The 13,369-nt window shown below is 42.8% G+C and overlaps 1 protein-coding gene across 1 annotated transcript in view; it reads left to right on the top strand.

Annotated features, from left to right (window-relative positions):
- PHF24 (PHD finger protein 24) overlaps positions 1–12,729 on the top strand; it is a 68,158-nt gene extending 55,429 nt beyond the window's left edge. The window contains exons 4-7 of the mRNA XM_044292599.1: positions 1,614–1,816; positions 3,421–3,587; positions 7,609–7,710; positions 12,600–12,729. Of these exons, the coding sequence (XP_044148534.1) occupies positions 1,614–1,816; positions 3,421–3,587; positions 7,609–7,710; positions 12,600–12,696 (569 nt within the window). The 3' untranslated portion in view covers positions 12,697–12,729. The remainder of the gene's footprint in view (positions 1–1,613; positions 1,817–3,420; positions 3,588–7,608; positions 7,711–12,599) is intronic.
- The last annotated feature ends 640 nt before the right edge of the window (positions 12,730–13,369 follow it).

Genomic DNA, 13,369 nt, shown 5'->3' with positions numbered 1-13,369 from the left:
CTTGTTCACACACCTGATCAGTAACAGACTGGGGGCTGCTATAAGGTAATGCTGCCAGTTTTATATCCCTTTTGGAGGTGACAGGTTCCCTTTAAACACTGAACCACTTTATCCATCTCAGCCTCAAACTGTAATTTACCAAACAAGCATGTGTGCACACCACGCAGAGCTTCCCAAGAAACCCGTTAACTACTGTACTGTTATATTTTTGTAACGTGGGTGTGAATAAAGGTGCGAGCGCTATAATGGCAGCCTCAGCTATGAGACCTAGTGATAGGAACCTGCACAGCGCGCTCATCCTCTGCTCAGTAACTGCAACCATAAAACATTGGTCCGGATTAAAGATGATGCTATTCTCATCATCACGGTGGATGAACTCAAAACTCGGAAATCCGGCCAGAAAAAAGCTACAAATCAGGTTGATTTACAGCCAGTTTTTGTGGGTGGTTCATGAATTATCAATCAATATTTTGAAAGCTTATTTTTAAATGTTATGTCTATGCTTACATTTTTCTTCTTAAAGGTGTCGTCCACCTTATGGCAAGAACCCCCCCCACATTACCAGACTTATTGAGTGCAGCATACTATACTTAGGGCATTTTCACACTTGCGTTGTTGGATTCCGGCAGGAAGTCTGTCGCCGGAACTGCCTGCCGGATCCAGCAATCTGTATGCAAATGGACACCATTTGTAGACTGATCTGGATGCGGATCCGTCTCACAAATGCATTGCAATACCGGATCCGTCTCTCCGGTTGTCATCCGTGAAAACGGATCCGGTATTTATCTTTTTCATATGCTTAAAGGTTTGCGCATGCGCAAACTGCAAAACTGGGTCCTTTTTGGGGCCGGCATTAATGCATTTCAATGGAAAATAATGCCAGATCCAACATTCCGGCAAGTGTTCCAGAATTTTAGACGTACAGTGACTGAACTGAAGACATCCTGATGCATAGTGAATGGATTGCTCTCCATTCAGAATCCATTAGGATACCGGAAAAGTTTAACGCAAGTGTGAAAGTAGCCTTATCTGCTCCCTGCCACTCATTTCTGTCTCCTTCCACCTGCTGCTGGCGCACCCTAGTCCCCCTCATCAACATCAGGGTTGCCAATGACTTGCCGCAGCAGTGATTTGTCCCCATGAGTCATATGACCCATTGACATAATGCATGGGGCACATGTGATGCTTGTTAACAAACGGAACAGAGTACATGAGTGGGGGTGACCGAAGGTGGTTGGGAGCAGGTAAGTATGCTTATCTCCACGGGTCCAGAGGGGTTCTTGCTGAAAGTGGACATCTTTAGAGGGCCACTGTGATATCATCATTCTATTTAGTGTGTAGGGGAAGTGTGTAACCTTAAGCCGCCTTCACCGTGTAGTATAGGCTGAAGAAGCATTTTCCTTAGAAACTCTCATTTAGAGCATTGACAAGTGACAGTTTTTTTTTAAAAAAGTGAACAAAATCAGATAAAGTATATTACAAAAGTACCTCTAATCATTTCCCCCACATATAAGAAAAATGTAAGGGACTGTTACACTTGAATTAATCTGACGGTATCTTAAGAGATATGCGGTGCTAATGAGCTCTCTGTTCATAACTGCATCTCTATGCAGAATGTACCCTTACCCTGGATGACTTCCTCCATTACAAGCATCTGGTGAACCGGAGAATGCAGGAGAAGCAGTTGAGTGATGAACTTGAGGAACAAGCCAGTCTACAGTTCTCCTCCATGGATCCTGAGAAGAAAGGGCAGATAGACTGGGCTGATTTCCTTTCCCATGAGTCCATCTGTCTACTGCAAAAGCTGCGCTCACAGGTCAGTTGTATCTGTACTGCAGCATAAAAATGGTAAAACTGCTATTTGATTCTTAAGTCTGTACTAAGTCAGTGCCCATAGGAGTTGCCTTAAACACCTGGCGGATGGGATACCCACCTGATGGGTGATGGGACTTGTTATGGTAAAATCATTGTCAGCTTTTAGCTGATGTGGTTCCCTTTTTCCTACAGCAGGGATCAGCAACCTCTGGCACTCCAGCTGTTCTGAAACTACAACTCCCAGGATCCTGCTTTTAATTCTATGGGAGTTAAAAGAACAGGCGAGTAAGTATGCATTCTGGGAGTTGTAGTTTCACAGCAGCTGGAGTGCCGAAGATTGCGGAATCCTGTTCTACAGGTTTTCTGTTCTGCTAGAAACCTCTTCAGTCACTAAAAGTTATTACTAAGAGTCATTAAAGATTTGAGGAAAGAAGAATGACAGTCATTGGTCAAAGCTCACAATACAGGTCCTCCATCACAGGTAGGAGAACCCACTCCCACTCAGCAGACATGGAGAGTGAAAATGAGTATTTAAAGAATGTAGAGTTAAGGAAAGACTCCTAATCTGCAGGTTACACACAAAGTCTATCTGGTTACACTACATCTACAGAACATCTAAAACGGCATAAAAAAAAGTAGGATTTTACAATAGGTTGTTATCTCTTCATTGGTCCTTCCAGTATCTATATTTACATTATTCACTGTTCGCAGTTTGGAACTGCTAAAACGAGGTACAAAATATATAAATAAAATAAAATCCAAAAAATGAACTGCTGTAACATTTGTGAAGTTGTCTTATGTGGACAATCCCTGAAAACATTGGTCAGAAAGCAGTCTTATGCATTTATAATGCTGGAGCACTTTGCCTGTCTCACTCCTTGTCAGGACCTGTGGATGTGGATCTACTGTGCCAACCAGCCTTGAGTTGTAGGCTTGTTGATCCACAGGAATCAGGGTCACCCTGGAGTACCAAAGGGATCAGACTAACTTGGAATCAGGAACAGGCTGAGGTCAAACCCCAGGACGTCAACTGTCAGTATATCGACAGGTACAAAGATTATACAGATCAGATAGCAAGGTAAAGCAGACTAGAAGAACTTAGCTGGACCTGTGTTGATCAGGCACAGTGAGAGAGACAAGCAGGTATTTATAGGGGAGCTGTTGAGCTAGTCCGTCAGCAGCTGGACAGCAGCACACAAAGTAAAGAGAGACAGGGCGTAACTCCTGCAGTGCTGAACCTGAGGTGAGATACACTGAACTAAGCTCCTGTTCCCACATTCACACCGGACAGACAGACACATAGAGAGTGGAGCAGCGGACACAGCCCACTAGCGTATCACTCCAGCACAAGTATACTAATCAGGAGAGGTCAAAGATAGCACACCTCAATCTGTTGTAATTTAGGAATTGGAGTATCGAAAAGAAACCCAAGAAAACCCAGTAAAAACATATATATTTTCTGTAGATGGTGCCTGGGCCTCCGTGATCCAGTGCCACTATGTTTACCCCCTGGCCACCATACAACAATATGTCTGTCACTTTTAATTGCATTCTTTCGGTGATGCCTGTCATGACTCTTTGTAATGTGTCATTTTTCTTCAACAGAATTCGCTGTTGAGGCTTTTATCAGTAAAGGAGCGAGAACGAGCTCGTGCCACGTTTCTGACTCTGGACCAGGATAATGATGGCTTGATTACGGGCAGTGAATGCAGAAGGGCTCAGCATGGTTGGTTCCGCAAACAATCTAAAGAGGCCGCTTCGTGTAATGTCAGGTGAGACCGAGCCTCTGGGTGAAGCGTGTTCTTTGACAAAATGAAATGAAAACTTGTGGTTGATGTTAGCGTGGTTCTACACAGGAAGGAGCTCATGGTTGTCTTTCATGTAAGAGGTATATTAGCTTTAAAGGGGTTTACTGTAGATGATGTCCCTTCCTAAGGATAGTTCTTCAAAATCGCATTGGTGGAGGTCCAATTCCCGACACAACAACCAGTCAGTTGTTTCGAGCAGCCAAAACTATAGAGTGAATGGAGCTGGAGTACTGCAGTACCCTGGCAAGGTTGAACCTTGTAATTTTGGCTCCATCCACTGTATAGTTTCTGGTGCTGATGGCTGCCGGAAACAGCTGACTGATGAAGTGTTGGACCACCACTGATCTGATGAGGATAGGTCATCAATATCTACAGTAAGTCCAAGAAAACCATGGCAAAGTTATGTGTAAGGCTGCTGTAGGGACCCAAAGGTACATCCAAAAACTCTTAGGCCAGGGGTCCCCAACTCAAACGTGGCTCATGACCCCCTGCTGCATGGCTCATCATGGCAGTCCTGCGTTATGACCATATGTACTGGCTATTGACATTGTTGCAGACCTATCCTAGATTTACCACCAAACAGTGCAAATTGGGATGTTCACTGTTAAATGTCACACTGAAATATTTATCAGCAAATTTTAGCAATTTCTTGTTTTTTCGTTTCTCCACATTCAAAATTTACCTCTTCTACTTTGAATTGGCTGTTGCTCCGGACCAACATTGAAAGTTGAATGTGGCTCACAACATACAAAAGGTTGGGAACCTCTGTTCTAGACCCTAATTTAAAGGTCCAGGATTAGAAAAACTTGGCTGTTTTCTTCCAAAAAAAAAGCGCAGCCCCGGTCCACAGGTTGCGTGCGGTATGGCAGCTATCCCCTATTGACTCCAATGGAGTCAAGCTGCAATACCAGACACAACCCACAGACAAGGGTGGTGCTGTTTTTGGAAAAAAAGCAACCATGTGTTTCTTATTCTGGACAACCCCTTCAAACCCTGTAAGAGGGCCCCCACCTAGACTACTGCCATTTATACAGTAATTTTAATGTTTTTTTTAGGTGACATTGAGGCCTTCTCAAATGCTACCTCTGCAACCCCCTACAGCGGGGTTCTGGAAAACTTTGGCACTCCAGCTGCTGTGAAACTGCAACTCCAAGCATGCACTTTTGCTCAGCTGTTTTTGTAATTCCTATAGAAGTGAATGGAGCATTCTGGAAATAGTAGTATCAGTACAGCTGGAGAGTGCCGAAGGTTGCAGAACCCGTCCTATAGCTACACCCCTGTGGATTCCCAATAGACTCTTTGGCTTAATAATGGAATCCACAGGGGTGTCACTATAGGGCAGGGTTCTGCAACCTCCGGTGCTCCAGCTTTTCTGAAACTCCATTCACTTCTATAGGAGTTACAAGAGGAGTTGAGCAAGTGTTCATGCTGGGAGTAGTAGTTTCACAGCAGCTGGAATGCCGAAGGTTGCTAACCCCTGCTGAAGAGCCTCCTTGTGCCCTTAAAATATGGAATGTATGTAAACAAGCCCACCAGAATTAAAGCAGCTCTGGCTTATAGAGGGGCGATTCTGTACCATAGGAGCCAGTAAAGAATATAGTACAACCCGTGTAGCTGAAAATAGACGATAGATTTTATTTATTCGAAATTTTGCTCTTTTTTTTTTACGATCATCTTTCGGGAAGATAAACTGAACTTGGTGCTTAATGCACTAAGATGAAACCTCCTATATTTCGGGATATTAGGTTTTAATTCAGCTAATAAATAAGTAGAACAGAACGTCCCTAATGGTCTTGTTAATAAAAGATAATTACCCTCTCATGTCTTTTATTTCATACATCAATATAATATGTTATTTTCTCAAGCAATAGGCTGATAATCGGATTAAGAAGATGTGTAGATTCCATTACTGGCCTCATAATCTTCACAGCGCTCTTCATTTGATTATCCTGCTCTCACCCATTTATATGAAAATTAAAAGACAGGAAGGGAGGCTGAATAAAAATACGGATGCAGAATGCTTAGGAATATGCTCAGGGGTGAAGTATTGCTGATTGGTCTCCTCCATTATTATCTGACAGCTGCCCGAGGGTGTGGGTCTTAAACAAAAGGATGGGCTTGGTAGTTCTGGTTATCAACTGGTGACAGAGCCGTGGTGAGGAGGGCCTCTACTGCAGCCAGTTACCTTACAGCCAGAGACAGAACTGATCAGACAGAGCCTTATATTTTTCAATACTTATTGAAGTCACGCCTTACCTGGAGTTGAAAGTTCCCCTATCATTGAACGCATGAATTCCACCATCAATGCAATGTTGAGGAGCCCTGGAGAGGAAGTTGCTCCTTGGCTGGAAAGGATATCCCGGTGGCTGGAACTGTATGGGGACACTCTACCTGACAGTGGGATTATTTGTGGGTCTTGAGTCTGGCCTTGTTGTTTAGGCATTATAGGTAGCATTAAAGGACATCTGCCAGCAGATTTGTACCTATGAAGGTGGCTGACCTGTTGCAGCTGAAGACATCTGTGTTGGTCCCATGTTCATATGTGTCCACATTACTGAGAATAATTATGTTTTAATTAATGTAAATGAGCCTCTAAGAGCAATGGGGGAGTTGCCATTACACCTGGAGACTCTGCTCTCTCTGCAACTGCCACACCCTCTGTAGTTTCATTCTCAATCAATGTGCAGAGGGTGCAGCTGAGAAAGCTGAGTCTCTAGGTGTAAAAAGGGAATAAAATAATTTTATCCAAAGTTAAAATTTTCTTTTCATTATTAAAACAAAAGAAAGAAATATAGTATCCCAATAACCACACTGACCTGGAAAATGAAGAGCACAAGACAGTTCAGTACAGCATAGTGAACACCGTAAAAACAAAACTAAAAAACTGTGACGGAATTGCATTTTTTTCCCCAATTCCACCACATTTAGGATTTTTTTTTTCAAGCTTCCCACTACATCCTATGCAATGCTAATGGATGCCATAAGAAAGTACAACTTGTCCCGCAAAAATATCCTCATACGGCTATGTGAATGGAAAAATAAAAAAGCAATGGCTCCAAGAAGTCAGGGAGTAAAAACAAAAAATGCAAAAACTGAAAATTGCTCCATGAAGAAAGGGTTAAATGGGGCTTCTGTTGTTGGTCTTGTTTTGACAGTCATGTTGTTAGTTATGGGGGATCTGAATATGTACGGCAAAGTAATGGGGCATCAAATGTGATCAGTTTCAATATGTTTGTGAGCACAGCGACTGTATGTCAACAAAACCCTCGTTGGTAAAACTATTCACAAATTACGTGGTATCTGTAGTGGTGAAAGGTTGGTTCTCCACGTCATCATGGCTCCAGGTTCATGTGGGCCCTTGGGCGATAAATCTCAGTGGGCCCCTTTATGGCATTTTTTGCATTTACATGTCCCCCCCCCACACCGTATAATGACCCCCAGTGCCCCCCGGAAAGTATGGTAATCCCTAGTGGCCCCATACAGTATAATGACCCCCTGTGCCCCCATACAATATAATAACCTCCCAGTGCCGCACCTAAGGGGTTAATTGCCTCAGTTTTGCGGATTGCCGTGCCCTGTCATTGAGGCTGGGTGGCGGGTATTTGCTACAACTGCACCCGCTTCATACACTTGTATTTAGGGATAAATTATATTCATTGGTGGCGCAGTGTCCCCCCTCCTCAGTACTATCTCCTCATTGGTGGCCAGGGGCACCCGAGACACAGTGGGGAAGGAGGTAGGGGAACGTGGTGCACACTGAGGGCAGAGCGTGCCATGTTCTCAGCACAGTGGGCAACCCCCTGGAGCACCGGCATTTGCCTGGGTATGCCAGGTGCTGACGCCGGCACTGCTCCACGTTATGGTATTGGTGGTATATACTGTATTACATATACAGTAAAAGGTCATCATCAAATGAGATTGCTTGATGAAGTCTGAAATGAGTCATCTAACGTACAGTCTGCTTTGTTCTTACCCATTATTACAGTATAAGCCATGTTGGGCCCATGTCTGAGAGCAGCCCGGCCAGCAGCACAAGTGGCAAGAGCCAAGAAAAGGTGCCACTGACCACAGACCCAGATGAGAACAGGTAAGTGTCTCCTCCTAAATGTTGGAAGCTACGTGCAGATGGAGCAGTTTTTATTACGGTATAAACACATCTGAGTTGCTCCACCTTGAAAGCTGTGCCACAATTACAGAAAGGTTTTGAATGGACCTTCGGGGTACTTCCGCACAGCAGTGGACCCAAGGCAGATTCTGGCCAGATCGTGGCGAAATCCACAGCAAAGCCACATAAAAACTTTCATGAATGACATGCATATCTTGTCGCAGATTTTCCATGTCTACATTCCTCAGGCCTTCTACATGCAGAATGTGCTCTGTTCAACTCCATTTCTTTTCAACGGGAAATATTTATTTATGGTGTGGATTCTATGTGCAAATTCCCAGTGAAATCAATGGAAAAGCCAAATAAAAAATTAGAATTTTGCGCCTAAATTCTTAGCGTGCTACAGCGATGTGAGCATACTCTAAAAATATGGCCATGCGGTTTTTGTATAAAAAAAACTTCAGCTGAAATCTGCAGCATCTGCAACATAAAATGACAAGCTACATATTTTTTCCAGTCAGAGCTGCAATATCAAAAACAACCACCAGATTAGAGTGGCGCTGTTTCTGAAGAAAAAATAAACACGCCCTTTGGGCAACCCCTTCAAAGGGGTTAGAACATTTCACACATTGGTGGCATATCGCTAGGATATGCCACCAATGTCAGATAGGTGCGGGTCACACCTGTGGGACCTGCACTTGTCTCTAAAATGAGACCCCCAAAGTGAAGGAAAGCACACCACGCATGCACAGCTTGCTCACTATTGACTTCTGTGGGAGTTCTAAATAGAGCCGAGCGAGCGTGCTCAGCTGTTACCGGAACTCCCCAAAAAGTGAATGGAGAGCGCACTACGCAAATATGGCCGCCTCTCCATTCACCTCTTTCCAGAAATAGCCAAGTCGGCTATTTTCGGCACTCCTGTAGAATGAAGGCGGTCATGCTTGAGCGGTGCACTCTCATTTACTTTGGGGAGTCCCATTCTAGATATAGGTGCAGGTCCCAGACATGGGAAGCAGTATTTTCTGATGTCTGTGGTTGACATATTAGGTAACAAAATTATTTTTACTTATGCTTATTACTTAAAGTGGGTAGTCTCCCTTCAGCAAATGGCATTTATCCTGTAGAGAAAGTTACTACCAGACACTTACTAATGTATTGTGATTGTCCATATTGCCTCCTTTGCTGGCTGGATACATTTTTCCATCACATTATACATAGCTTGTTTTCTTGGTTACAACCACCCTTCAATTCAGCAATGGTGACCGTGCTTGCACACTATAGGAAAAAGCACAGGCCTATGTGCACTCCCACGATCCTGGTCACCAGAGAGGCCAGAGCTTTCTTTGTGTAGTGTGCAAGCACGACCACTAATGCTGGATTGCAGGGTGGTCGTAACCATGGAAATGAGTAGCGTAAAATGTGATGGAAAAACGAATCTAGCCAGCAAAGGAAGCAATATGGACAATCACAATACATTAGTAATCGCCTTGTATTAACTTTCTCTACATGATAAAGGTCATTTACTGAAGTGAAACAACCCCTTTAAATATTACTGTTACTATGTTTTTCTTTAAATCACATTAAAGCAGAATAGTCAGCAGTAAAGAACAATTCTGTGTCCACAACCTAACTGAAGCAGTTCTATCTCTCCCTATCTCAGCTGGAAGTCCCAGCACAGTCACCCTACCAATACATCTAATCACTGGTATTTAACCTGTAGATGGAGGGGAATTAGAGTCTCTGAATGATAGAGGATGGGATATCTCATCATAAAAAGTTCCCATTCTGGTAGACAGAGATTGGCCCATTATATCCTAATACCGATTTTTGTGCCTTCATTATTTACTTTCATAATTGTACCACAATGGGCACTAATGAATGAGAGAATTGTAGTCATTTATATAGCAGGATCGTACCGAGCCCTTTCCTTAGAGCCCATAGATCATTGAACAAATTCCCGCTGCATTCCCATTCATTATTTTAGAAGATCCGGTATCATTAACATCTAATTTTCACCAGTTTTGTTAGTTTAGACTGTAATTACTATGTCGGGTTGAGGCGCACGGCACAGCCTTAATTTATTACCGTGTGTTAAAATGTTTAAAGACCTTACTACACCTAAATTATACATCTAATAAAAATCTGCCTGATGGAAATTACAGCTTGAACTGAGAACATTGCCACATTTGGCAGCCGGGATGAAACCATAAAATAAGATGATAATTGTCAGCAAGAGAGAGAAAAATGTCTTTATCAAAAACTTTTTGAAAGAGGAGGAAATATGGCTCTGTTCTCACTTTGGGAGATGTTCCTAGGGATTATGGCAAACGCGTCCTGTGATCTTTTGACAGATGCATACATTTTTTTCCTATATATACTGCCTTTTGCGCTAATTATTTTCATCATATATTTTAATCAGACCAGTTCTGCTTGGACTTGATAAATTATATAATTCTAGCCTCCTGCAGCCACCACTAGGTAAAGCTCCCTGCGTATAGATTTACCCAGCGGCAGTGTGCTCCCTCTAGTGGTGGCAGATGGTAAACTCTATAGCAATATCATATCAAGCATTTCAGTATTAGGTCCCATCCCTTCTGGAAATTCTGAAAATGTTCATAAAAATGGCGGACTATTGACCATGGCATAAAATAGTTTAATTTAGACCTATCACCTCTCCTGACATGTCTGCTTTTGTAGCTACTTGCATTTCCCATGTAATAGCAATTCTGGAGCATTTTATTCTTATGACTCTATGTTGGGTCATTCCCTTAAAATCCTTACTAGAAGTTTTTCGGATAAATTGTCAATTAGTATTCTTACTAAAAGAAATGCAGTATTCCTACTAATTTAGTATTCCTAATAAAAGCTAACTAAGAAATTTCCAACTGGGGGGGTGTCCCTGCACACTCTGCCACTGGCAGCACTGTATAGATAGTGTCACATTGTGCAGGGGGACGTCATCAACTGGTAACACCCTGTTAGAAATTTCTTCTTCAGCTTTTATTAGGAATAATAGAGGATAATACAACATAGTTATAAAAATAGATGCTCCAGGTGCGTTAGTGTGGATCACAATTACTTACTAAAACAGCCATGTCAGGTGCTTGTGCAGGTTCTTATATTACTAATACTTTCCTATAGGATTTCGGAGCTATAGACATACAAAGCTTACAATTATTATGATATAATATTTGTTAGTTTTGTTTTTCATCATTTTGACCTAAACTGTTCAGAAAAAAAAAAAAAGACAAACAAGTTTGGCAACCTCGCTCCTTGATCCAAAGATGCCCCAGCAGTTGCACACCATGGCTCTAATGGGACTCTTAGGCCCCTTTCACACGGGCAAGTTTTCCGCGCGGGTGCAATGCGTGAGGTGAACGCATTGCACCCGCACTGAATCCGGACCCATTCACTTCAATGGGGCTGTTCAGATGAGCGGTGATTTTCACGCATCACTTGTGCGTTGCGTGAAAATCACAGCATGTTCTTTATTCTGCGTTTTTCACGCAACGCAGGCCCCATAGAAATTAATGGGGATGCGTGAAAATCGCATAGCATCCGCAAGCAAGTGTGGATGCAATGCGATTTTCATGCATGGTTGCTAAGGAGACGAGGGGTGAGTTACCCAGCACCCCATTTACTTAATTATTTTCCATTATAACATGGTGATAATGGAAAATAATAGCATTCTTTAATTCAGAATGCTAAGTAAAAGGTCCATTGTGGGGTTAAAAAAAAACATTTAAAAATGCAATTCACCTCATCCATCTTGATCGTGCAGCTGGGCTCATCATCTTTCTTCTTCTTCTTGCAGGACCTGGCTGGAAAAGGATCTTCGGTGACGTCTTCGCGCTCACCAGGTGGTGAGCGTGGTGACATCAGCTCAGGTCCTGCTGAATGAAGATAGAAGAATCTTCTATCTTCATTCAGGAGGACCTGCCCTGACATCATCGCGCTCACCACCTGGTGAGCTCAATGACATCACTGAAGATCCTTTTCCAGCCAGGTCCTGCAAGAAGAAGAAGAAAGAAGATGAGCCCGGCTGCACGATCAAGATGGATGAGGTGAGTTATGTGTTTGTTTGTTTTTTAACCCCACAATGGACCTTTTACTTAGCATTCTGAATTAAAGAATGCTATTATTTTCCCTTCTAACCATGTTATAATGGAAAATAATAAAATATACAGAGCACTGATCCCAGTGTTCAGGGAAAATGGATTCATTACCACAAAGCACGAGGAAATTCGGCATCACGGTGAATCAAACGTTCCCTGAAATTCAGATCAAAGTACAGTTCATGCACTTCGATTCGCTCTACACTAGTGCTCACACTGCACCCAGCGAGAGCAAACACCTCATACTGATTCTAATGGGCGTTGATCATGGTTTTCAACAGCAGCTAAAACAAGGACGACCCAATCATCTTAAGGCCTCATGCACACAAACGTAGCCATTTTTGTAGTCCACAAACCGCTGATCTGCAAAACATGGATACCAGCCTTATGCCCCACACTTTCCCATTCCACATGTCCCCCACAATTGTAAAAATGCCTATTCTTGACCCGTGCAGTCCAACATTTATCACCTATCCCGTAGATGCAGTAGATGATAATGCAATTCATGGCATAACCCCTATAAGGAGGCTGTGAGAATTTTTTTCCCTCCCCAAAACAGCCCCACTATTGTTTATGGGCTACATCTGGCATTGCCACGTACTTGAACATCAGATGAAACCCATGTACAAGAGTAATGTTTCTGGAAAAAGGTACTGTGATAGGGCAGTGGGCAAGGGGATTTTTATACCATACAACCCATTTAACAGGTTTTATTCATCATATTTGCCTTGCATTCATTAAAAATGTCTCTCGCAGACAGGTGAACTGGGATTCCTTCTTGAAGGAGAATGTTCTTTATATTCTTGCTGCTCGACCAAACAGTTCTGCTATTCACCTGAAGCCATCAGTCTAGACAAGCAGGAGCTCTTTCCGCATCAACAGAAAGACCAACCACCCACTGCTGGCTGCATGAGTCCCCGAGAGACGAGATGGACTGGTGGTTACTGGAAGATGCCGCATTGTAGCCAAGCTCTCATTGAAGTTATAGATGTCTTCCCCAATGAGTCCTTTTACAAACGACCTTACATTTTTAATATTTGACCACCTGAAAGCTCTAGGTTCTTTCTGTAGATATTGGTTCCGCAACACCCTGAAGGATCTTATGCTGGATTGTCACCCCACCAAGGCTTGGACGGATATATCTTACAGATTATTTATTTACTATATGAGATGAAGGACACGGACACCCTGAGGTCTCTATCTACTGAAGACAAGCATCCAGAATGTGCCAACGAAGGCTTCTTCACTGCCTTTGGGTCTAACTCTTGCATCGTGAAGTCCCTTGTCCATGAATTGCTAATGTCTTGAGTAATGTCAAGCTAAACATGACTATCGCTGAGTTTACAGTAGTTTATTTTCTCACTTTCAGATACTTTAGAGGTTTTATTATGAGATTTTACATGAACCACTAAAGATCTACTAAGTTCACAGCAACGCATAACTAGACTATAGGACATCTAGTTCTCTTCTGTGTTATTCAGCTTTGATCAAGGCTTAAGAGGTTCCACATATGTAGGTTGTGGATT

This window comes from Bufo gargarizans, chromosome 1, assembly GCF_014858855.1.
Source record: "Bufo gargarizans isolate SCDJY-AF-19 chromosome 1, ASM1485885v1, whole genome shotgun sequence".
Lineage (NCBI taxonomy): Eukaryota > Metazoa > Chordata > Amphibia > Anura > Bufonidae > Bufo > Bufo gargarizans.
Note: the sequence above shows the minus strand (reverse complement) of the source record. Positions and strands in the feature narration are given on the sequence as shown.